Source organism: Phyllopteryx taeniolatus, chromosome 6 (genome assembly GCF_024500385.1).
Source record: "Phyllopteryx taeniolatus isolate TA_2022b chromosome 6, UOR_Ptae_1.2, whole genome shotgun sequence".
NCBI classification, from domain to species: domain Eukaryota; kingdom Metazoa; phylum Chordata; class Actinopteri; order Syngnathiformes; family Syngnathidae; genus Phyllopteryx; species Phyllopteryx taeniolatus.
Genome location: NC_084507.1, coordinates 32,255,334 through 32,278,748, shown reverse-complemented (window position 1 = coordinate 32,278,748; position 23,415 = coordinate 32,255,334). Strand labels below are relative to the sequence as shown.

General features: G+C 48.9%; 3 protein-coding genes across 5 annotated transcripts; 2 read left to right on the top strand and 1 right to left on the bottom strand.

Annotated features, from left to right (window-relative positions):
- The first annotated feature begins 128 nt into the window (after positions 1 to 128).
- ccdc65 (coiled-coil domain containing 65) lies at positions 129 to 4,525 on the top strand. Of its 2 annotated transcripts, XM_061775354.1 has the most exons (9): positions 129 to 669; positions 1,216 to 1,394; positions 1,500 to 1,667; positions 1,744 to 1,916; positions 2,129 to 2,249; positions 2,322 to 2,471; positions 2,556 to 2,774; positions 2,849 to 2,959; positions 3,909 to 4,525. In XM_061775354.1, exons 1-9 carry the CDS (start codon positions 597 to 599, stop codon positions 4,122 to 4,124), a joined length of 1,410 nt encoding a protein of 469 aa, XP_061631338.1. In that variant the 5' UTR covers positions 129 to 596; the 3' UTR covers positions 4,125 to 4,525. The 2 variants fall into 2 exon arrangements, with proteins under 2 accessions (XP_061631338.1, XP_061631337.1); XM_061775353.1 differs by having other exon boundaries at positions 2,129 to 2,471.
- Positions 4,188 to 19,854, bottom strand: strn3 (striatin, calmodulin binding protein 3). Of its 2 annotated transcripts, XM_061775347.1 has the most exons (16): positions 19,585 to 19,854; positions 14,343 to 14,446; positions 12,096 to 12,169; positions 11,695 to 11,773; positions 11,457 to 11,612; positions 11,247 to 11,382; positions 10,654 to 10,792; positions 10,441 to 10,580; positions 9,691 to 9,869; positions 8,898 to 8,945; positions 8,705 to 8,826; positions 7,258 to 7,425; positions 7,039 to 7,179; positions 6,440 to 6,547; positions 5,566 to 5,652; positions 4,188 to 5,471 (listed from the first exon to the last, which is right to left on the bottom strand). In XM_061775347.1, exons 1-16 carry the CDS (start codon positions 19,852 to 19,854, stop codon positions 5,302 to 5,304), a joined length of 2,121 nt encoding a protein of 706 aa, XP_061631331.1. In that variant the 3' UTR covers positions 4,188 to 5,301. The 2 variants fall into 2 exon arrangements, with proteins under 2 accessions (XP_061631331.1, XP_061631330.1); XM_061775346.1 differs by having other exon boundaries at positions 7,039 to 7,425.
- Positions 19,846 to 23,011, top strand: ap4s1 (adaptor related protein complex 4 subunit sigma 1). Its single transcript, XM_061775355.1, has 7 exons — positions 19,846 to 19,978; positions 20,943 to 21,044; positions 21,297 to 21,482; positions 21,620 to 21,706; positions 22,533 to 22,601; positions 22,677 to 22,688; positions 22,757 to 23,011. The coding sequence occupies exons 1-7, from the start codon at positions 19,853 to 19,855 to the stop codon at positions 22,883 to 22,885; spliced, it is 711 nt and encodes a 236-aa protein (XP_061631339.1). The 5' UTR covers positions 19,846 to 19,852; the 3' UTR covers positions 22,886 to 23,011.
- The last annotated feature ends 404 nt before the right edge of the window (positions 23,012 to 23,415 follow it).

Sequence of the window (23,415 nt, the reverse complement as noted above, 5' to 3'; positions counted from 1 at the left end):
TTGCTGTTTATTAACCCGTCACACGAGAATGACTCCAAAATGTCTGCTGCCGTCTGGTGGACAAACATTTTACACGCTCACACTCAGGAATCATTTCAAAAGTACAAATATAAACAACAACTGCGATTGGCTGGCGACCGGTTGAGGGCGCACCCCGCCTCCCGTGTCCCGCCTGCCGCGTCCCGCCTCCCGCGTCCCGCCTGCCGCGTCCCGCTTCCCGCCTCCCGCCTCCCGCCTCCCGCCCGAACATAGCCGGGAAAGGAAAATGGATGGATGGATGGAAATATAAATATAAATACGATCTTCAGCAAATAAATCATGAATGTCAAAAATAATCACGTAGCACATAATAACAATAATAATAATAATAATAACGTTATAAACTACGGTTGTGGTCACTTCAAAATGTATTAAAATTTTATTTTTAGTTTTTTTATGACGATAACAAATTGATCATAAATACAGTGTACACATTGCTAATGTGTTTAAAAAATAAAAAAAAAAGTGTATATTTTGCCCCAAAGTGTGTCAGCGGACCGGAAGTAAAAAAATATTTTATTGTGGTTGCTCGGTAACGAGGATAAAGTCGCACCAAGATGGCGGATGGTGTGCTCGGTGGTCACCATGGAAACGAGACGCAAACATTGCAAGCCGGAGCGCGTGGACGAGGTAAGCTGACGATCACGCGCATTTGTTTTCCACACAATTGTAAAAAAAAAAAAAAAAAAACGTTTCTTCATTATTTTGATATTTGACTGCAAGTTGCAAATCTTGTATCACACTGCGGCCACTTCATTAGGTACACCAAAAGCACACGTTCGAATGACATCACGAGGCTCAAAATGAGAACCTTTAAAGACAACTTCTCAACATGCACAGTAATAAAGATGATACTGAAACATGTATTTTCAGTATATTTCATCTTTTGCTTCGTATATTTTCTAGTAATTTGACTGTACATACAGCACAGGATCACATATCATATTCTCTATATTTTCATACATCTCAATGTTGTCGAATATGCTATTAGTGCTTGTACGCACGATCTGTATTTTGTTGCTTTGTACTTGGGAAATGTAATAATAATAAAGTTGAATCTTTTCCAATCTTACTGTACTTACTTTCTGATTGGATGTCATGAGATGGTGTACCTAATGAAATGGCCGTCCACCGTGTTAGCTTAGCTCATGTTAGCATGATTCAACTAAAAAAAAGATTTAGGAATTGGTTGCGTAACAAGAGTGAGGAAGAGGAAGATGCCGAGGAAGGGGAAGAAAGGAGGCGGGGCGTCGGAGGAGGAAGGGGAGGAGCTTCTGCTGCGACGTCGCCGAGCCAAAGAACAACAAGCGGAAGTGAACAGGAAGAGGGAGGAGCTTCTCACACTCTTCCTAACAGTAAGGCTCAACGTGACGATGATGACGTCATGTTCGCGAGGACAGTGATGTCACAACTGGCGAATTCTGCACAAGGGTCTGAAGTGGGCGTGTCTGTGCGGGCAGGTCAAAGTGCAGAAGGAGGAGCACAACTCCCGCCTCAACCAGGCGAAGATCAAGCAGACCTGGCGCGTCATCCTCCGCCAGGCGCGCTCGCAACGGCTGCGCGATGACATCATCATCTCGAGACAGAGCTTCGAGCGACAGCTGGACGGCCTGGATGACGTCATCAAGGTGCTCGCGTGCTCGCTGGAGGAAGATGAGCGCCACACCGTGGCTCGGCATGCATCACTTCCTGTTTGTGTGACAGAGCTTATCAGGTGACCTCGAGGAGGCGGAGCGTCAGTGTTGCCGCGTGCGTCGTCTTCACCTTCATCACGTCGAGCGTCTGCGGGCTTCGCTGGACGAGCGCGCGGCGTCGGTGCGGCGCCGCTGGGAGGGAAATCTGCGAGACGTCTGCCGAGGCTTCGCGGCGGAAGAGAGGTCGGCGACGCCGTGTGTGGTTTTCCTCTCGCATTAACATTACGTAGCATGGCGACCAGTCAGTTTCTCATCCATATGTGACTTGCCGTTGACTGGCGACCAGTCCAGGGTGTACGCCGCCACTCATTCGAAGTCGGCCGGGAAAGGCCGCAGCTAATCTGCGAGCCCAATCAGGGCAAACGTGCTAGAAAGTGGTATGCATGCTAATTCAGGAACAAGATGGCGTCGCAGCGCGGCAGTCTGGAGGACGCGGCCGTCACGTTCGTCGCGCGTGACGTCCACGCAGTGTACGGCGACATCGTGGCGGCCCATCGCGTCGCTCAGCGGGAACGAGTGCGTCGCCGACCGCTTGCACTTCACGTCTTGGCGGCGGGCCGGTCACGTGTCGTTGTGGCCTCCGGCCAGGTGGCGGCGCTGCGCGACGCGGACGACGACGAGCTGTGCCAGAAGCGGGAAGCGGAACGAGCGCGCAGCCCCGCCCGACTTCTGATGTCCGGGAACCAAAGACTGCTCGACGACACCGGCAAGGACGTGGCGAGAGTGCGGAGGCTGCAGGTGGCGCGTGGCGAGCGTTCGGTAGCGGGGATCTCCACGTAGTCACGTGACCCATCCCGAACCGCCATCTCGTCTCCCCGCCAGGCCGCCGTCACGGCGCTGCGTGCGAAGCTGAGCGCGTTCCAGACTGAAACGGCGTCCGAGGAGCACGCGCTGGCGGCGGCGAGCACAGACGTGACGGCGAAGACTCACCGTCTCCGTGACGACCTGAGCGAAGCTCGCCAGGCGTCCAGGAAGCGTCTGTCCGTCCTGGCCCTCCGAACGGACGCCGCCGCGCGGAAGCTGCGGACGGTCGTCGCAAAGGTGGGCCGGCCCGGCTCTGGTCGCCGTGGTTACGGAGAGCGACGCCGCGTCGCTGACGTACGTTTTGTCCGCAGGGCGAGAAGGTTTTGCAGGCCGCCTCCGTCTGCAGCAAGATACAACGCGCGACGTCTTCTTGGCCACACGGTGGCGAAGACGAGCAGCCGGGAGCGGCGCGACCGCCCAAGGTCCGAAGTTTAGCCCGTTGCGGGGTCGTCGTGGCGACACATACGGTCACGAAATGTTTGCCGCAGCGCCGAGCATTTCTGTGTCCTTAAAGTGATCGTGACGACTGAAAGTTGACGTCATGAACTGACGTTCGGCAGCGTGGCGATGGAAGACATTTTGATGACATAATGCGTCATGAACTTCAATTTGCCGTAAACCGTGAACTGACGACGTACGTCATTTGCTGTTGTGAACTGCCGTTTGCCGTCACGAGCTGATGTTTGACAAAACCACGCATCAAATCTTCAACTTCAATTTGACGTAATGTGTCATGAACTCACTTAAATTCCAAACGCAACATGACTTCCAACATCAGATCTCAACGCCTCGCTGTGTCTGATTCAAGGTTTGACACGCCGTTACATCAAAACATCTGGTCATGACATGTCGTGACGCCAAATATTAGTTTCTGACGTATTCAACATCATTCACGACGAGTGAGTTGTTCAAGATCTGACGTGCCGTCCAAAATCAGGTCACGACACCACATCACACATCGTCCAAGCATGACGACGCGCCGGTGCGGCAAACGACAAGCAATTTTACGTCTTGATGTGTCACGCCTCTGCCGTCAAGGGTTTTACGCAACAATGTGTCATGAACTCATTTTTGACACAACACGTGAAACTTAAGCTGGAACAACTCGAAGCGAACTGATTTTATACATCACGCTGCGTACGTAATCCCGCATCATGAACAGTTTGCGTGTCGTGGCGTGTCGGACAAAACGGCGTGTCAAACCTTAACGCGTTTTGAACTTAAATTTGACGTTTTGCAAACTTAAAATTGATGTAAAAACGTGTCACGATGTTCAAACTCAAGTTTACGACATGACGTCTAAAACCAATTCACGGCTCGTTACGTCAATTAAGTCCCGATTCAGGACGTTGTGACCTTTTGCGTGTGCAGACATTTCCAGAAGTTCATCAGCTGACTCGCCGCCTCAACCGGGCCCTGCTGCAGCGAGACGCGCTCACCGAACGCGGCAGGGAGCTGCGTCGAGACAACCGTCAGCTCAGGGATCTGCTCCGCCGGCGCCTGGACGGCGTGACGCTCGGAGGAGGGCGCGCCCTCGTCGCCGTCGAGGGCTCGGCCGACCGCGTCGTCAAAAACTCGCTCGTGTAACGTGTGACGAGGCGGGCCTTTACTGTGGCGGTGCGACGTCCTCGCAATGAAAACAAATGCCAGTTGGAAGACTAGAAAAAATACTTTAATTGTGGTAATCATGCAGGACACCAACAGGAAGTAATAACGCGTCACGTGGTAAACGTGCTGCTCGCCACACCAGCAATCCCTCAAGTTAAAACAAAATACAAGCCAATCGGGAGGCAGCGTGGGCTCCAGGGTGGCTTCTGATTGGACATCTCCTCCTGGAGTCTTGACTGCCTAATAAGGACATCGAAGCGTGAGAATGGCGGCAGTGAACGACGTGGCTCCGCCCCCCAAGGCGGATGCTATGCGGTCAACCGATCGGCAGGGGGGGGCGGAGGGGCTCGTTGGAAAAATAAAATCAAATAAATAAAATATCAATGAGTTGGCAGTTATTTCCTGGATGTTGACTGACAGTTGCCATGACGTCGTCACAAAAACAGGAAGTAGATGAGGAAAAAGATTGTTTTTTAAAACGTCAAAAATCCATCAAATACTTGTGATATCGGTGACCGAATGGAGACTTGTGATTGGCCGCTAAAGTCCTGAGTCCCAAATCAATCAAGTCCAATCGTGACAGCGTCACACCGACTCCTGAGCGACTCAACAGAGACGTGCGATTGGCCGGCTGCGCGTGACGGCGGTTCTGAATCCCGTCCCGACCGATCAGAATCGTTCGCTTCAGGAACAGAACGGAGATGCTTTGAAAATATTTGAAAACCCTGCGCGCACTCGTGACGTCGGCAACTGAACGGAGAGCCGCGATTGGCGGGATCACACGACTGCGGTCCGAAGTCCCGTCGCCACCGATCAGATCAAACGCTGCTGCGATGTCATCGCGCGGATGTCGAAAAACGTTCCGCTTGGCCGGCGGCAGTCCCGAATCCTGTCCCGATCGATCTGGTCTGTACGTTTTATTCGCCGTCGTGTTCCGGGAAGCTTTGGTGAAGAAACCTCGCCGCCGTCGGCGGAGAGAGCCTGAGGACCGCCTAGCGACGGGATCGGACGCCATTTGGATAAGCGGCCGATCGGCGGGACGGGTGGCGTAGGAGGAGGGGCTTTAGTGTCAGGTGGACTGATGATGTCATCGGTCAGCTGCCCGAGGCGCGAGCGGCGGCCGTTCGGCGTCACGTCTCTACACGCGAGGGTCGCCCTACACGTAGACCCTGGCGAGGGCGTCGGCGCCGGCCGAGGCGATGTAGGCCTTGGAGGGGTGAAAGGTCACGTCGTAGATGGCCTCGTCGCTCTTCTTGCGGTGCGCCGTAATCTCCTGCACGCACGTCTTGGAGTCAAGATTCCACAAGCGCAGCGAGCAGTCGTGACCTGTAACCACGGCAACGACAGCCTTCAATCAATCGGAGGTCCCGCGCCTTCAACTCGGAGCCGCGACCGCTTTTAAAGGGACAGGCGCACTTACTTCCAGACATCAAGTAGATCCCGTTTGGATCCACCGCCAGGCTGGTCACGGCGTCCAGGTGGGCCACCATGGTGTGGATCACCTTACCTGCGCGCGCGCGCACACACACACGCGTATTCCAAACCGTGTGTGTGACACACAAATATGCATAACCATTCACACAAACCATGTATACACAAACAAACATGCACGTACACACACAACATGCACACAGAGTCACATGTCCAGTGGGTACGGAAAGTATTCAGACCCCCTTCAATTTTTCACTCTTTTTTATATTGCAGCCATTTGCTAAAATCATTGAAGTTCATTTTCTTTCCACATTCTTCCATTTCAGGATTACGGAGGCCACTGTGCTCTTAAGAACCTGAAGTTATTTTGTGACCTTGGCCAGATCTGCGCCTTGCCACAATTCTGTCTCTGAGCTCTTCTGGCAGTTCCTTCGACCTCATGATTCTCATTTGCTCGGACATGCACTGCGAGCTGTAAGGCCTTCTATAGACAGGGGGCGTGGCTGCTTTCCTAATCAAGTCCAATCAGGATCATCAAACACAGCTGGACTCCAATGAAGGTGGAGAACCATCTCAAGGATGAGCAGAAGAAATGGACAAATACTGGGCGGAATACTTCTGGCTGTGTGATATTTCACTTTTTTAATAAATCAGCCAAAATGTCAACAATTCCTTTGTTTCCTGCCAATATGGCTGCTGTGTGTGCATTCATGAGGAAGAAAATGAACTCAAATGATGTTAGCAAAAAAAAAATGGCGGCAAAGGAGTAAAACATTTAAGGGGATCTGAATACTTTCTGTACCCACTGTGTATATATAGGCGGGCACGCACGCACGCACGCACCTGGAGAAGCCGCGCGTTACCTGACTTGTTGTCAAAGAACTTGATGTTTCTGTCCTCGTGCGCCGTGATGGTGACGGGCAGCGTGGGATGGCTCGCCACCTTGTAGATGTGATGGCAGCCCGGACGGCCTGCACGCCAGACACAACGTGGCATCAGGAGACAAACGGCCGCTTTGTGCGCGCGCGCGCCGGGAAGTTACATTTAAGGGTGTAATGAGGCTCCAAATCGTATCGAATAATCCGAACGCTCCCAGACTGAAAGATATCTTTTTTTTTTTTTTTTTTTAAATCGAATCGCGACCCGTGTATGTAGAAATGAATCGGATCGGTCTCGTGGCACACGTTGCCAACGCGACGGGAGCAGATTTTTGCCACGTTCTGAATTTATGCTTGACACAACCCATCATGAACTGATGTTTGGCGTTTATAAAAAAAAAAAAAAAAAAAAAAGCGTATCGTGAACTGCTTGCCGTTTTGACACGTCGCAAAATAACGCTCGTCACGACCCGTCGACTGATGTTCTGGCAAAAGTGACGCCACGTGGCATCGTGACGACGTGTCGCCAAGTGACTTTTGACGTGACGTGTTGTGGACTCTTCGTTGAGCGTGTGCGCACTTACTTCCTTCGCCCTGGCCCTTGAGCACCAGTGCATTCTGGGACGTCTCCAAGTCGTAGACCACCACGTCGCCGCTGTCGAACGCCGCCGCCACGCGGGCGGGGTCGCAGCCGTTGAAGTCCACCGACGTGGGAACGCCGTGTTCTACACACAAACACGCGCGCGCGTGCGCATAACTCGACCGTGTCGTACTCGTAGGGGGCGGCGAGCTCGGCGGCTCACCTGCGGCGGTGTTGAAAGTGCTGATGCAGGGGTTCTCCTCCCGCGGGTTCCACAGTTTGATCGTCCCGTCGGCCGAGCAGGAGAGGAGGCGGTTCTTGATGCCGCTGTACGCTAAACCCCACACGGCGTCCGTGTGCCCCGTCCACGTGCCGGCCAGCGCGCTGGCGTCTAAGAGCGGGAAAAGAAAGTCAGCTTCCCGCCGTCGCCGGTGAAAAAAACACGAGGAATTGACGGTTACAACCATAAAGTAGCACAAACTGTCATCCCTGAACACCATTTCTGATTTTGTCGGAACTTCCTCTGCCGCTCGTTTCGGAACCACACCGGCACGACTCGGCGCCATCGGGCGCCCAAAGCGTTCATCTCCATAAAACGTGCCGGTCCTGTTTTCGGGTGTCTGGACCCGCTTCACCGAATGCACGTATTTTATTCGATACCCAAAAACTGTATTACTTCCTCGACACAATTTGGACACGTTCGCTTCACCGACATCCATCTGATCGAATATCAGAAATAATCCTTCATACTTGACTTACGGAAGGTTCGAAAAGGCTTGATGGAGTGATATTACTCGGACAGACAATAATAATCAGTATTAGTAAAGTATGAGAACAACGGACCCGTTTATGATTAACCAGTGGTTACATAAGCTAGCTTTAAAAATAAGAAGGCACTCCAATGGAATCAAATAAGTAACGATATTAGAAAATCCTGAAAAATTATTTGGTATCAAAAATATGTTTCAATAACTACTGCTTAATGTAAACAGAAGCATATTCTGCATTTGAATAAATGAAATGAAATAAAAAGAAACGAAATTGCCCGTCGGCGTGAACGCGAGTGCGAACGGTTGTTTGTTTCTATGTGCCCTGCGACTGGCCGGCGACCGGTTGAGGGTCCGGCACGCCCGCCACCCACGTGAGGAGAAGCGCGACAGAAAATGGAGAACGAAAACCAGGACAAATAACCAGTACATACAAATGATCCTCTGGGGGGCAGTGTGGTGCACGCAATGAGGAACAAAGAAAGAAGTCCCAATCGAATACGTTATTGGAAATCGTCTTTCACAGAATACATTCCAGATAGTTGTTTGTGTGCAAACAGTTCCATGCTAATTTTCGTTAGCTTGTCAATGGTGTTTATCATTCATTGTGTTAGCTTTGAGCTAGCGATTTTTGTGACCAAAACCGGAGAAAGTCGTTGAACCTGTGAGTTGAGTTAAAGTGCATCGAAAATGCGCTATAACCTATCGAAGTCAACTTATTTCGACGTTCCCTAAACTTCCCGTTTCTGTTGGGAACGGTCACGTGATACAACGCGGCATTTTGATCATCTGCGATGTCGCGATGCCGTTCAAATGTGGAATTTGACCAGCAGCACGTGACCGGCTCCTCGTGAAAACTCGGCGGCAAAACAATAAGACGAGCGAGGTCGGCTTCGCGCGTACCGTACGTGTCGTAGGGGTCCACGTTGGAGCCGGGAACGTTCCACCACTGTATGGTGGCATCCACGCCGCCGCTGAAGCACTGCTCGCCGCCGGAAGTCACGGCCAGCGACAGCACGGGGCCACTAGAGGGAGACGCACTGAGTTTAGGCGGCAGCAAAGGCGCCGTGACATCGACGTGCGTCGCCAAACGTACACGTGAGCTCTGAACGTGTAGACCGGCTCCACATCCAACGAGGCACTTCTGCTCAAACAAAGAGAAGTCACATGACATACCACAACCAATCACCTTTCTTTCCAGGGTGCGTCGCGTACTCACGTTGAACGCGACGGCTCGTGAATGGACGTTTGATGTAACGCTTTATCTTAATGTGCAACAACGCCTCATAAAATGTTTTATGTATATTTGATGCGGCGATGTTTCGTGAAATGATGTTGAACACGACGACTAGTTAATAAGTAATGGTAGTCGTGCGAAGATATCGTAAATTGATGTTGGGTGTAACGTGTCATGAAATGTTTTCACTCCGATGTTTGATGAAACGACATTCAGTTTGTTGCAACGACGCACCGTGAAAGGATACGTCGGCATAAGCTGCCGTTTCGCATTGTGTCGTGGAATCACGCCGACGCGTGGCGTGATGACGTCGTTGAAGGATTTGCGTCATAGACGAGAGCGCATCGTAAAATGTTCGTCGTAACAACGAGTTGTGAAACGACGTTTGGTGTAATAACGCCGTCGTACAATGAGGTTTGTTATAACGTCCTAAAATGGTGTTTGTCATCAGGCATTGTAAAAGAATGTTTGACGTCATAGCGCTTCGTAAGACGATTTTTGTTGTCAGATAAAGCCTCTAAAAATTGTTTACGCATTTGGAAATATTTGTCATCATGCAGCATCAAATGATATATATATAATAATGCTTCCTAAACAGATTTGTGTGGTTCCAGAGCTATTAGTGGTCATGAATGACGTGTGCTCGATGTACTTTTTGGCTGCGACGGTCTTGGTGAGGTTCCACAGCTTGAGCGTGTGGTCCTCGGACACGGTGAGCAGGCACGGCTCCGCCGGGTGGAAGGCGAGCGCCCGCACGCCGTCAAAGTGGCTTCGCAGCGTGTACTTGGGGTTCCACGTCTTCCGGAACGACGACTCCTGATTAGACAACAGCTGTGTGCGGGGGAGGAATGGGGGGGGTCAGTCAGCGGCCATGTTAAGGAGCGTGATGGTAAACACGCTGTACGGTTACTTGTGTTGACTCAATCACTCGTTGGTTAAGGCCGACATCTAGCCAAACAGTCGGTATAATATATATCTCTATAGACACAGGAAGTCCTCGACCTACGACGCCCGTGCCCCGTCCGCCATTTTGTCCCAGCGCCGTAGTGATTCAGCTTAGCTAGCGCATAGCGCCCGTCTGTGTTTGTGTGTGCCTTTTTTCACACTCTCAGCAGTAATGGGAAGTTCAGCATCTTACTTTATTTGTATTTGAGTTTCTTTATACGAAGCAGTCACGTGACCGCGGTCGGGAGACGCCTTCTCCAGGGCCGAGGTCGTCCTCCTCGGGGTTAACTCCCTTCTCAACAACAACGAAGGCACAAAGCGCCGATTCGCTGCTCGAACGGCTTCATGAGCGCCTCTGCGCATTGGACGTCGACGGGTCCTCCGCTAATCGCTACGCTTCCCCGCTCGCCGTCACTACACTTGCTACTGTGCACACTCCTTCCTCCTTCCCACTCACGTCATAGTTGAAGTCGACGTCATCGTTGGTGACGGTGAGGTCGGCCAGATCGCCCAATCCCAACACGCTCTCCAGCACGCGGTCGGCCCCGCCCATCAGGAAGTTCTTCCCCCCCCCGGGCGCGAACGGGAGCGGCTCGGCTACTCGTGACAAAACAGGTTAGCGTTAGCGCCGATGTCCGATCGGGGGAGACGGAACGCTTCTCGATCTCACCCCACTCGGTCCCGTCCCCGGAACTCCGCGCCTCGCCGGCGCCTTCGCCATCCTCCGCTGTCACCAAGAAGTCAAACTCCTTCAGCGCCTCCTCCGTATCCGCGTCGTCCTCCTCGGACGCCAGACCCTCGTTGCCCACCTGGGGAAGAAGACCGAGATGAAGATTAGCAGAGGAACAGGAGGTGATGAGAAGGACAAACAAGAAGATGAAGAAGAGGAAAAGGGGAACAGGAGGAAGATGAGAACGACGAAGGGGAAGAGGAAGAGGAGTAAGTAGTACGAGGAAGACGACGATAAGGAATATGATGGAGGAGCAGAAAGATGAGGATGAAGAGGAGGAAAATGAAGAGAACAAGGAGAAAGAAGATAAAGGTGAAGAGGAGGGGAAAAAAAGAGGAGGAAGATGAAGCTAAGGATGAGGAGGAAGAAGGGTGGAAGATGGAGGAGGAAGGGGAAGGACGATGAAGCGTGATGGACCGAGGCAGAAGATGGTGAGGAGGAAATGAAAAAGGAGGAAGGAGAGGACAACAATCGGGAGGTTGAGGACGATGAAGAGGAAGATCAGGATGTTGAAGACGAGCGCTGTTGTGGACCTTGTTCTTGGGTTTTTGCGGATGTCTGACGTCATCGCTGATGTCATCCATCAGCTCTCCGTCCTCATCCTCATCTTCGTCGCTGTCGTCGGCGTTCTCCAGGAAGTTGAACGTCTCCAGAACGTCACCCGGACCCCTGCACGCACACACGCACGCACGCAGTAAGCGTTCTGGTCGTGGCGGTCCCCTTCCCGCGTCGCCGTGGGTTACCGCTTGGCGTCGTTGCCGTTGATGAGCTGCTGCAGGTTCTTCTTCTTCTTGTCCAGCGAGCCGTTCTGCTCCGACGCGTTCAAGCCCAGCAGCGAGCGCACCCGCTGCGTGCGCACGTCCAAGATGGTGTCCGTGTAGCCCACTTCCTGGAGGTACCTAGGCACACGCGCGCACACGCACACACAGGGGTGAGCACTTCCTGTCGCCGCCAGATGATGTCACCACGATGTCGCCGTACTGTCTCAGGAGCTGCCGTCCTTGTTTCCACGTCAGCTGACTGTTGGCGGGAAGCGCCGACACTTCTGAGTCTTTGGCGTCTGGAACACAACACAACACAACACACACACGCGTGTAGCGACATGACACAACACACACACACACACACAACAAAGAAACACACACGCACATTTACAGACGCACGTGTGCACAGACACACAAATGTACACAAACACGCACGCACGGAGATGCAAGAAACACACACATGCAGACACGTACAGAGACAACAAACACGCACAAGCGTACACAGACACACGTGCATAGACCCAACACACACACACACACACACAGTTAACATCTGAATGAAAGGCAACATAACCCCGCCAAGCGGAAAGCGAGGGGGCGGGGCCCGAGTGATTTCACCTGGCTCAAAGCTGGGCAGCTTCAAGTCGCCTTGGTTCAACTCCGTCCCATAGTTCAACTTGTGATACTTGGCCCTGAGGAACACCAACACACACAGTTTACCCACAGTGCAACGCCACTGCAATGCTACTAGCGCAGAATGCTAATCAGGCTACAACACGCACACGGACACACACAGGCATGTCATGATCATTTTTTGAAGACAATATATTTTCCCAAAAGCTATCACCATAAATGATGACGTTGCTTTTTTGAATGCCTCTCAAATCATGAATAATAATAATTATTATTTTTTGCTTTTTCATCAGTATTGTTATTATTATTATTCCAATTTCCTGTCCTGCTTCTCTATTCAATTGTTTTTCTTGACTCGGTGGCGATAGACCCTCGTGGGTCTGAAATAAGGAATAAAGAGCGACAAGGCGAGCCTGGTTTACATGAAGCCTTCCATTCCTTTTTTTTTTTTTGGTTGGTCCTGTTCGGCGGTGAGGTCAAGCACAATGGAGGAGCTGGAGCCCTTTTATGCCGAAACAATTTGACTGTGTCACAGTGGAGTTTCAAAGCTTCCGCTGTGGTTTCTTCGGATTATAATTGATGTTTATTGAGAATCAGAATCGATCAGAGCAAAGTTTCTCGAGGAGAGAGAGAAACCAAGACAAAAGACACTAATTTACTAATTGTAAATAAGATGAGAAAAGTAAATCATGACACATGTACAACAATGAAACATTAGACGAGTGTCGGATGGGGCTGTAGCGCTCCACCCTGTGAGGGACGAACAGGACAGGAGCAGAAGCATGCAGGACCCGTGCAGTCGTGAACCCGACTGTACAACTTAAGTGTGGTGGGAGTGACTATGTCAATGAGAAAAGTCTGCAGGACGAGAGTGTGAGTGAGGGGATATACAAGCGAGTCACATATTCATGAGTTATTTGTCGCAATAAGTGCGTGGCCCCACACCCAGTGAAGGAGTCCCAGGGGTGTGCGTCTGCGGACACGTGCAAGTGAACTGACACCGGTTCGCATGCACGAAGACTGACAGAAGCGTCCTGTAATGGCTGTGGCCGCACCGCGGGGGCCGAGGACCCCGCCCGATCAATCGAGTGGCGGGATCGGGCCCAGGGGTCCGCCCGAGAGCAGCCGGGCGGACGGGACACGTCCCACACCGAGGGACCCGGGGCGGTCCGCCGGCCCCACCGAGGTGCCCTGACAACTGGCCACCCGGCAGAGGCCGCAGGGTCCCAATGCCTCACCCAGCACGGACGTGCTGAAACCCGGTCCGACACCCACCCCCTCCTGACCCCTACCAGGTGTCAGCTGGCAGCCACGGAACATGGCGAGTCGCCATCACACCACCAATGGTCCCCGGGAGGTCACCCCAGCGGTTCCCCCCACCCCCGAGATCGGGAAGGCGTGAAGAAAGTCCCGCCCCCCACAGACGCGGGAACCGCAAACACAGGGACTTCTATTGTGATCGACTCAAACATGTACAGTTTGACGATCCCAAGTGCAGTTGGGCGACAGGGCTACGTCGAAATCCTCCTCCTCATATTCCAACACTTTGCTCGCCATTGCGTTTAGTGTGTAGCGTGCCCTGTTTGTCACTTCTGGAAGCCCTCGTGGTGGCTCGAGTAACCGGTGTCTTGAGCTTCGGGGATGTTCGGGGAGGGCTCAATAGGAGTCAGAAAAAACTCATTTTTACCCAAACGATGGTTGAAAACCTGCTGGAAGTTATGTATTACATATCATATAAACAAAGCTAAAATCCATTTTAACAGACCCCATAACATCTTTGTCATCTGAACTTTAACTCATTAGCTCATAGGCTAGCTTGTTATCTGACGAGCTAGCGAACACAACAATCCGTTTGAAACATCGCCACAGTGAAGCGAGCCCTTTAGTTCCTTAACTCGTTAGCTCACAGGCTAGCTCATTACCTCCCGATCTAGCGAACACAACGTTCAGTTAACTGTCTATGTTGTGTGAATTTACACACTGCACGTGGCGCACGACTGCGGAATATTGGACGCAGCCAACACCGCCAAGCGTGTCCCGGTCTTCGGGGTTCCATGACCCCGCTAGCGGCTAATGACGCAGCCGTCAAACTGTCGGCTTGCCACAACAACGACAACTTATCAAGTCTAGAAAAACTATCGTGTCCATTTAATTTATCAAACGATAAGTCGATACAGTAATTATCATGACAAGCCTACCCACACACAGACACACACACACACACACACACACCTCTCTTGTTTGAGAGCGTACTCCAACATCTTGATTCTTCTGACCAAGTCATTCTTTAAGTTCTCTTGACCTTTCCTCTCACCCTGGAGGAACGCTATCCTTGCCTGAAAAAAAAAAAAACACACACACACACACACACAGAGCTGATGATCATCACACACACGTCAGTCTGACAGCAGCTGCTCCTGAAAGACGACACTAATGGTAGCTATTTATAAACATACTATTTTATCCACACACACACAGGGGGTGTCCAGAGCAACAGGTGGATCGAGAGGCAAAGCAGAGATGCGCCGGTAGCCATGGCGACGGGGGGAAACAGCCAGAGGAAGTGAGCGCCGGCCACCCGTCACACGTGTCGGCGCTGTCCAATTATCAAGACAATGTGCGGGAGAGTTTCCGAATTAGCCGTTACTCGATTCATCGTTTCAGCCCGAGACTCCACTGTAGGAAAAAAAATGTGATCTTGTAAACAAGATTTTTAATCTGAATGAGGTTGAGGGAGGAGAGAATGAGTGAATGATTGCGAAGGCAGTCTCCCGAATCACTATGTCACAATTTTTATATAGTAGACTACAGTGGAACCTCCATTTAACAGACTGATGGGGAGGGGGGGAGGGGGTCATCTGTTATAGCCAATTGTCTATTATATTGTTTTGTACTTTTTTCTTGGCCTAAAACACCCAGTACAGTACAAAGTTATTATGAATAAATATCGAACAAGCTTAAACTGTTTGAAAAGTTTTAAATTTGATCCAAACTTACCACCCTGGTGTGCTTGTTGTCATAGTGACTAGCGGCATGTCGAGGCGGGTTGCTTTCATGAGCCGCGAGGAATTAGTGTGCTTACTAGTTCCAAATACGTTGCCATAGACAAATGCCTTGACAAAAAAAAAAAAAAAAAAGTTCCTCTACCAAAAACAGCATGTTCCAGACTCCAGAGATTTGGGAGTCGAATTCTTCTTAACAGCGTTAACAAGTTAACGGCGCAGCCATGTGCGCTCTCTCTGCGCAAAGCTCTATGCCACAATAGATAGGACTCCTGCCATCACGACCGCCACTTCAATGCATTGGCTGGAAATGTCGCCACATTCAACATTGCCCCCACTTACGGGCCCGTCTGTTGGTTGGCTCTAGTCATATGGTGTGAGACCCAGAAATACGCGTCCCCCTTTCTCTCCGATATATTGCACCACAGCGCCTGTGCACAACAGTGGCCAATTCTGGAACTAAAAGACTTTGTCAACGCCGGTTTAAGTGACTACTGGAAACTATTTTTGAACACATGTCCAGACCAGGGTCTGAAATTAACACTCGCCAGGCGCCAAATGCGACTTAATCATCGATTCGGTGAGTGAATCTCAGAGGGCTAACACGCCACGTGGCGAGTGAATCTTTGTGCCCGCATACACAAACAGAAATGCAGCGGCGTGTGTCCTGGAGCCAGTAATATTGGCGCAGAGCGCGCCCTCCAAGGAAAGTGCATGGGATTCCTAATAATGCCAATCTCGGTTATCAGCTGTGTGCGTATTACCTCGATCTAACATGTCGGGAATGTGCGTGACAACAGCCAATCAGAGATATCCTTTTTCCGCTCCACTTCCATTTGCAAGTCGCGGGAGTAAACAGAAGTCGCGTAGTGGGACCGAGACGCCGACTTAGCCCTCGCCGTTTGTGTCGCAGCGTCTCCAAAGCGACATGGGGAAATGCCATTATAGCGAGCCGATGCGCAAGGTATTTGAGCGCCCTCAAAAACGGGCAACACTGTTTGTTCATTTGAAGTACCACCACCACCCAAGTGATAATGTGGAATGCAAAAATGTGACTTCAGTCAGTACAGCCTGTCACTCTCTGTTACTAGCATAAGCAGCATAAGCAGTTAGCCACTGCTAGCAGTGAAGCCACCAGCAACAACAATCATTATTCAGGTGGTTGGTAAAATGGCAAAACTAGTTATTCTGTATTGTTCTGAAAAATGATGCACATTTGAAAGTAGCAATAATGTTAACAGGGTATGTAGCATCATAATTGGAGAACGCGCCATCCATCCATTTTCTGTACCGCTTCTCCTCAATGCCTATCTCAGCTAACCAGTGGCGGGGTACACCCTGAACTGGTCGCGAGCCAATCGCAGGGAACATATAGACAAATAATCATTCACACGAGTTAGCACATCTGCCTCACAGTTCTGAGGTTGCAGGTTCAAATCCGGCCTCGCCTGTGTGGAGTTTTATGGCTGCTTGTTTATATGTGTCCTGCGATTGGCTGGCGACCAGTTCAGCGTGTACCCCGCCTCTCGCCCAGTCAGCTGGGCGACCCATCAGGACGATAAGCAATACGGAAAATGGATGGATGGATGTTACAGATGTTTGGTTCCTTTCGATATCCGTTAAATCCAGGTTCCACTGTATATAGTTGATGCTTGGGCTGAAACGATTCATCAAATAAGAGCTACCATAGCCAACGGAATCTCACTAAATAACTGGCGGCGTTAGGAATCATTCATTATTTCCTAATCACTACCATCAGGATTTTTAAGTAGGGTTGGGCATTGAGAATCGAGAACCGATTGGAACCGGAACTAACATTCCGGTTCTCCCGAATCGTTCATATTAAAACATTTCCGTTCCCAGTTTTGATGCCTAAGGTCCGCCGACCCCGAAGAAGAAAGTGGTGAAAACCAACGAAGAGGAACGCCTGCGAAGTCGTGCTTGTGCCCAATGGCGGTGAACAAAAGTGTCTTAACTTTTGATTCAAATAAATAACCAGTCGCCTCAGTGCAAAAATAAAATATTAATTATTTTACCATACTGGAAAGAAAGTACAGAGGAGTTGCATTACAAGCTTAACGTTGAGCTAAAACTTCAAAGCTCATACTAGCAACTATACATCACAACGAATTAGGACAAAATTCACATAAATGTTGTCTCACAGTGTCACAAACACCGACCTTGTTCATCATCGGTGGGTAGGTGAAGGAATCAACGATTTACACAGCATTTGGTTCCATTCATGACTCTTCTTCATGCAGTCGAGATTTACTTTTGTTTTCACCGGTGTCGTGTGAAGTTAGTTACCTTTTGTACCAAAATGCCGCGCTCCAGTGCGTACCCTACCAGAGAGAAGGCTACATCCTTAAAATTAGGCTTTAGACGATGAGGATTTTTGGGGCCCATCACCAAGTTTAAAAAGACAATCACCCGATCCGATCACAAGAGGGAGCAATGTGTCGATTTACATGACTTGTTCATTTATTGTATATACTTGTGTACTGTATCCTGAGTATCTTCAAATTTATTCTCTAGCATTTTAGACAAAAGTTACATCATGAATGACTTCTAGGGGGCATTCAAGGATTGGCCACTGACATAATTTTAGTTCAAATCAACATCACAACATGACAGAAATAATTGGTGCTAACTTATTGAATTAAATTACTTTATTGTAATTAAAGTACTTCACACACACTGAAACTTTACAGCATGATTCGACAGAACGCCGGCATGTTTACGTACAACCGTTAGTGCTAACACTAGCTTGCTTGGCTACATAACGTTTTGTTGCCTGCTTGCGAGCCGTATCGTATTCAAAGTACGTGAACATACCTCAAGCAATCGTTGAATTAAAGTCCCCTACTGAGCACCGGTGACCACCACCACACGTTTTTCCTCATTTTGTTCTTATAATACACGCGGCTCGATCCGGTGTTGTTGTCATCACCATGGTAACGAGTGTATACGGTGGCGTATGAGTTGATAAGATGAAGCCCTGTGATCGTAAAAGACGGGATGCGCTGGTATCGGAATACAAGATTGTATTGCAGTAGTCTGACAGAGTGCGATCGTGAAAGACCAATTTGTCTTGTAGTCTGAGCCACGCATTACGTGTTGTCTGTCGCACACCGCTGATATGTTTTTTTTTTTTTTTTTTAAATAACTTCATTGGCTGTCAGATATTTACAGTACTACGTCAAAAGACACGCGACAAGGCTAAACGTAAACTAGCTTTTGGATTTAAATATACTGTACACGATGGCAACGCGGAGTAAATGTTTTTTGCCGATTTTTTTTTCCAATGACGTCACTGATAGGATCGGCGAATTATGACATTAAAGCCGATCAGCATAAAATGCTAATTATTGGCCGATCAGATCAGTGTAAAGTCTAATAAATACTAAGCCAACTGGGTTAGTTCCACACGCATTGCTTTTTAGAGTTCACAGGTTTGATAATGATTCTGGTTATAGAGAACCCTGAGTCAAATCTTCGTTTTAGTTTATGCTGCGGGCTGCTAAGAAAATGGATGTTCATAATTTGAACACCCTTAATTTAAACCATGGAAACTTTTTTGACCCAGCCCCCTAAAAGAATCGGAATCGAGTATCGTTTGGAGCCAGAATCGAACTGAGGAACCGGATTTGCTCAAACTCACACGATGCCCAACCCTAATTTTAAGTTACCTACAAAGTCCACCATATCAAAAATGTCAATAAAGTGAACCAAGGAGTCTGTTTATAATACATGGATTAAAAATAGTAAATAACTATGCATCACTCAATCAAAAGGGTCAAAAGACGTTTAATATTAGAGTAATAAGTGGTAATTTTTCAATGATCATTACTCATACCGTACGTAGGTGGGTAGTAATGTTATACATGTCACACAGGCCCAGCTGTTGCCCGGCTAGGCTAGGCTAGCCTAGCCTCAAGCTAGCGTGACCAACCAAAATGGTTTGGCGTGTGCAAATTCGCGGACAGAGCACCGCGATATTCACGTCTCTCGGTTGAAACTGATCGACCTTCATCCCGAAAGGTCACAAGTTGAAGTGTTGGACGCACACGATTGTGTTGAGAGAGGTGAAATCATGCTAACGGCTACCGCGGCTCATGTCCGACGGTGACCCAGCGCCTCTCACGTTAGCTTAGCTTTAGCCCTCGAGCAAATGAAGCTTGAAAAAGAATCATCATTTTACTTTGGAGTTATCGACCCCGCCGTGTGCTGTGTATTATTTTGAACACGTGGAAAGTGTTGTTATTCGTGGTCTGTCCGTCACCCGCGAGGCACTGCCTCATATAGTCAAGAAATAGCGCACATCCAATTGATACTTCCGTAGTATTTGTCTTAAAGGCTCAAATGCTGCTTGACCTACTTTGTGAGTGTCGTCACGTCAGTAACAGTAGTGTCACGTCTATTATTAGCGAGGATGTTGACATGATCTCCCGTCCGTCCCCACCGAGGCTCACCTGCAGCTCGGCCCGCTCCACCTCCCAGTGGGCCCGCTCCATCTCGAAGCGGGCCCACTCGTGCTGGATGTAGTGCAGGATGCCCGGGACGGTGTACTGCTGCTGGGGCCGCGGCAGCTCGTCGTTCTGCTGCGGCCCCAGCAGCGTCCCCGGTCCTCCTGCGCCGCCGCCGATGGCCGGGTGAGCTCCTCCGGCTCCCCCCAGCTGGAGCGGCTGCTGCTGGGGCAGCGGCGGAGGTCCGGCGGCTCCTCCGCCGGGGTGCTCCTCCATGTCGGACTCGTTCGAATGTGTCCGCCGAAGAGAGGGAAAGCCGTGTCCGCTGCGTCTCTGGCTAGATCCCGCGGGTCCACCCGGGCTCGGCTCGCTGCTCCCCCCCCCGGGGGACTGCGGTGAGGTGAGTGCGGCCGATGACGGAGCTGCTGAGTGTGTGGAACTAACCCGCCGCCATTACTGCATTACTGAGCGAGCCTTCCCGCAACCGAGAGGAGCCTGCCGCGGTGCATGCCGGGAAGGGACCTCGCAGCCATCGAGCCGCGTTCAGGACATGAGGCGAAAAACGGATATCACAGAGCCGAGCACACTGAACAGAACACACGGGGAATCGACATGCGTCTGTCTGTCTGTCTGGCGATTGAAGTGTAAACATTTACAATTGAAAGGTTTCAATCCTGTGGTTAGCGACGTAAATTCGCGCACAGAACAGCCACCACCTACAACCTTACTTTCGTTGGCAATAACCCCTCACCAAACAAGATCAATTTCAACGTTTTTTTGTGCTACAGCAAAAAAAAGAAAAAAGGAATGTATTCATCAAACAAACATTGTAATCTTACTCATTTCGGAGGAAAGACAACTGATTTTGATACAGCAGCACCCCTACATACACATTAACCACATGGTTTTTTTTCTTTCCCTAAAGTAAACCAGCAACCCAAAGGGAGCGCTAGAAATAGCAAAAATTGACCTTATTTGTGGGACGTTTATATAAAGTGCAAGGCACACGTGAACACAAATGGACCTTTTCCAATTCTTTGACTACTACTAATATCTCAAATTTCAGGGGTGCCAAACTTCAACGCTGCTAATAATGAGCTCATGCCAAGCTCGAAAGCTCGATTGTATTTCATCAATAGATTTTTGCCACTTGCTTTCCAGTCGTTCACACGGACTTGAACGCCTCTTCAATGAAGCGAACGCGATGAGAATGAATGGCCAAACGACCCACTATTTGCTGTCCTTGAATGCACCGCGGGCGCGCGCTCAGGCTTCGGCTACACACAATCCGCGTTTTGACCCAATCCTTTGCTCTCAAATCAATCCTGATACTTCGTACAAACTACGGAATGTCTTTATTTTAGGGCACCCCAAAAACAACGCGGTACGAGGTCGACTGTCGCCCCCAAACCGCCACCGAGTCGTCTGACGAAGCTAATGTAGCCGCTGTAAGCTACCAACTGACCGTAAGTTGACAGCGTTTGTCAAATCAATGAGCCAAACTGTTGTTAATTATTATTACTGAGGATGTTTTGATCACATTCAGGTGGACCTGTAAATTAGCATTAGCATTGCGTAAATGTCCTACTTTTTATTTCTAAACTCGACAAAAAAATACAAAAGTAGAACTAGCCAAATTCCACTCAAACATGTATATAAAGTAACAAGGAAAATATCAAAACCCTAAAAAAAAATCACTTCCTGTTTGAAGTTGACAGGTGACGTCACAGGAAAGGTCAGACGGTTCCAGCCAATCGGCGTTGAGCATGATCACCTTCGTCCTGATGGTCAACCGCCAGGGTCAGACCCGACTCAGCAGGTACTACCGAGCGGTCGACATGCGCCGCAGGACGGCGCTGGAGGCCGACGTGGTCCGGGTGTGCCTGAGCCGCAACAGAGACCAGGTGACGGCGACACATCGCTTCCTGCGTGGGTCGTCAGTCGAGTGACGCCAAATCACATTTGGGAAGACGGTCTGGTCAATTTTTGGAACTATGGAGGACGGTCTCCAATGTGTGTTTAACGTGGCTGTCTTTGTTAGTGTTCCTTCCTGGAGTACGACGACTCGAAAGTGGTTTTCCGCCAGTACGCCGCTCTCTACATCGCCGTGGGCGTCTCCCACGACGAGGTGGGTCGTCTTCGCCTTGAAAATGCTGCATTGCAATCCAAAAATATTTCAATTGTATTATTTATGATACATGGATTCATAATTAAGGAGTGGATGATGGCATAAAGCAATATTAAATGCGTGTCAAATAGTTTAAAAAAAGTTTTCATTTTATCAAATTTTAATAAGTTAATCAAACCACTAAATTTCTCATTTTTAATGAACAGAACAGACATTGTTTTCAGTATGTACAATTTACAATAAACCAATTTTGAAATTAAATACATAAAACATAAATGCATGTCATTTTTACAATTTTAGTAACAAACATTTTTGATTTTTAAAATGATTATAATTGAGCATTTAATAAAACAAAATGATCATTTTTTAAATTCATATTTACAATAAATAATAACCAATGATCAAACTAAATACATTTTGGGGAAAAACGTAATGACATTTTTTTTTTTTACAAATGAAATCGTTTAAAAAATATTTACTAAAACCAAATAGTTCATACAGTAGGTAAAACTGTATTGTACTATTTTCATATTTACAACTAATCACATAACCAGTTCTCAAATTCAAAATATGGAAGACATTTTTTAAATGAAATTTTGTAAAATTATTTATACTATAACTGATCAAAACAAATCATGTGTGAAAGAGATAACTTTACCTGAATATTAATTTACAGTAAATCACTCAACTGATTCCATGAGATGACTGCAAATACATTTTGCGCAACCAATTTTACAGGAAGAAAATGTATCAAATTATTGCGGACTTTTGATAGCGCGAATGTGATTATTTTGCCGGACTGATCGTTTCCCGTCATCTCCCGCAGAACGAGTTGTCCGTCTACGAGCTGGTGCAGAACTTCGTGGAGGTTCTGGACAAATACTTCAGCCGTGTGGTGAGTTGAAAAGATGACATCATAAATACCTGAAGGTGGCGCGCTTGTTTACCACTTCCTGTTTTGCGTCAACAGAGCGAACTGGACGTATCCTTCCTGGTCACGTGACCTAAACCCCACCCAAAAAAAGTGGTATTCCTCAACTCACCGGGCAGATCATGTTCAACCTGGACCGGGTGCACGTGATCCTGGACGAGATGATCCAGAACGGCAACATCGTGGAGACCAACAAGAGCAACATCCTCGCGCCGCTCAACGCCCTGGACAAGATGGCTGACGGATGACGCCAACATGTTGATGTTACAAATCTTTTTTTTTTGTTTATTGGATAAACTGAGCCCCCGTTTATTGCTTTTTTACTGAATTAGTCCCTAAATTATTAATTTACTCCAATAAATATATGTATGGTAGCGATGACATGAACAATTCATTGCGCTTCCACTAGAGGGCGGAATAATTAACCGGAGTTGGGCAAAGCTCATTATTTTAGTACACAGTAACTTATTGCTGCATGACTTCATCAGTGATTTTGCATTGAAAGCAGAAGAGGGCTGATTCCTGGTACTTTGCAAACATTTTAGTCTGCATTTAAAACATATATATATACATATATCTGTTTAATATGGAGCCACTACAACGATATTTTTGGGTCACCAAGTGACAGAAAAAAAAGCTGAGACGTGATTTAAAGGAGACATTTTGCCGAAACCAACTTTTTCTAGTATTTGGGATGCACTATTGTCTCGATGGTGCCTCGGTAAACAATATGAATTAAAATCGTCCCCGCATTCCTGACTTGCAGACATTTTTGTGC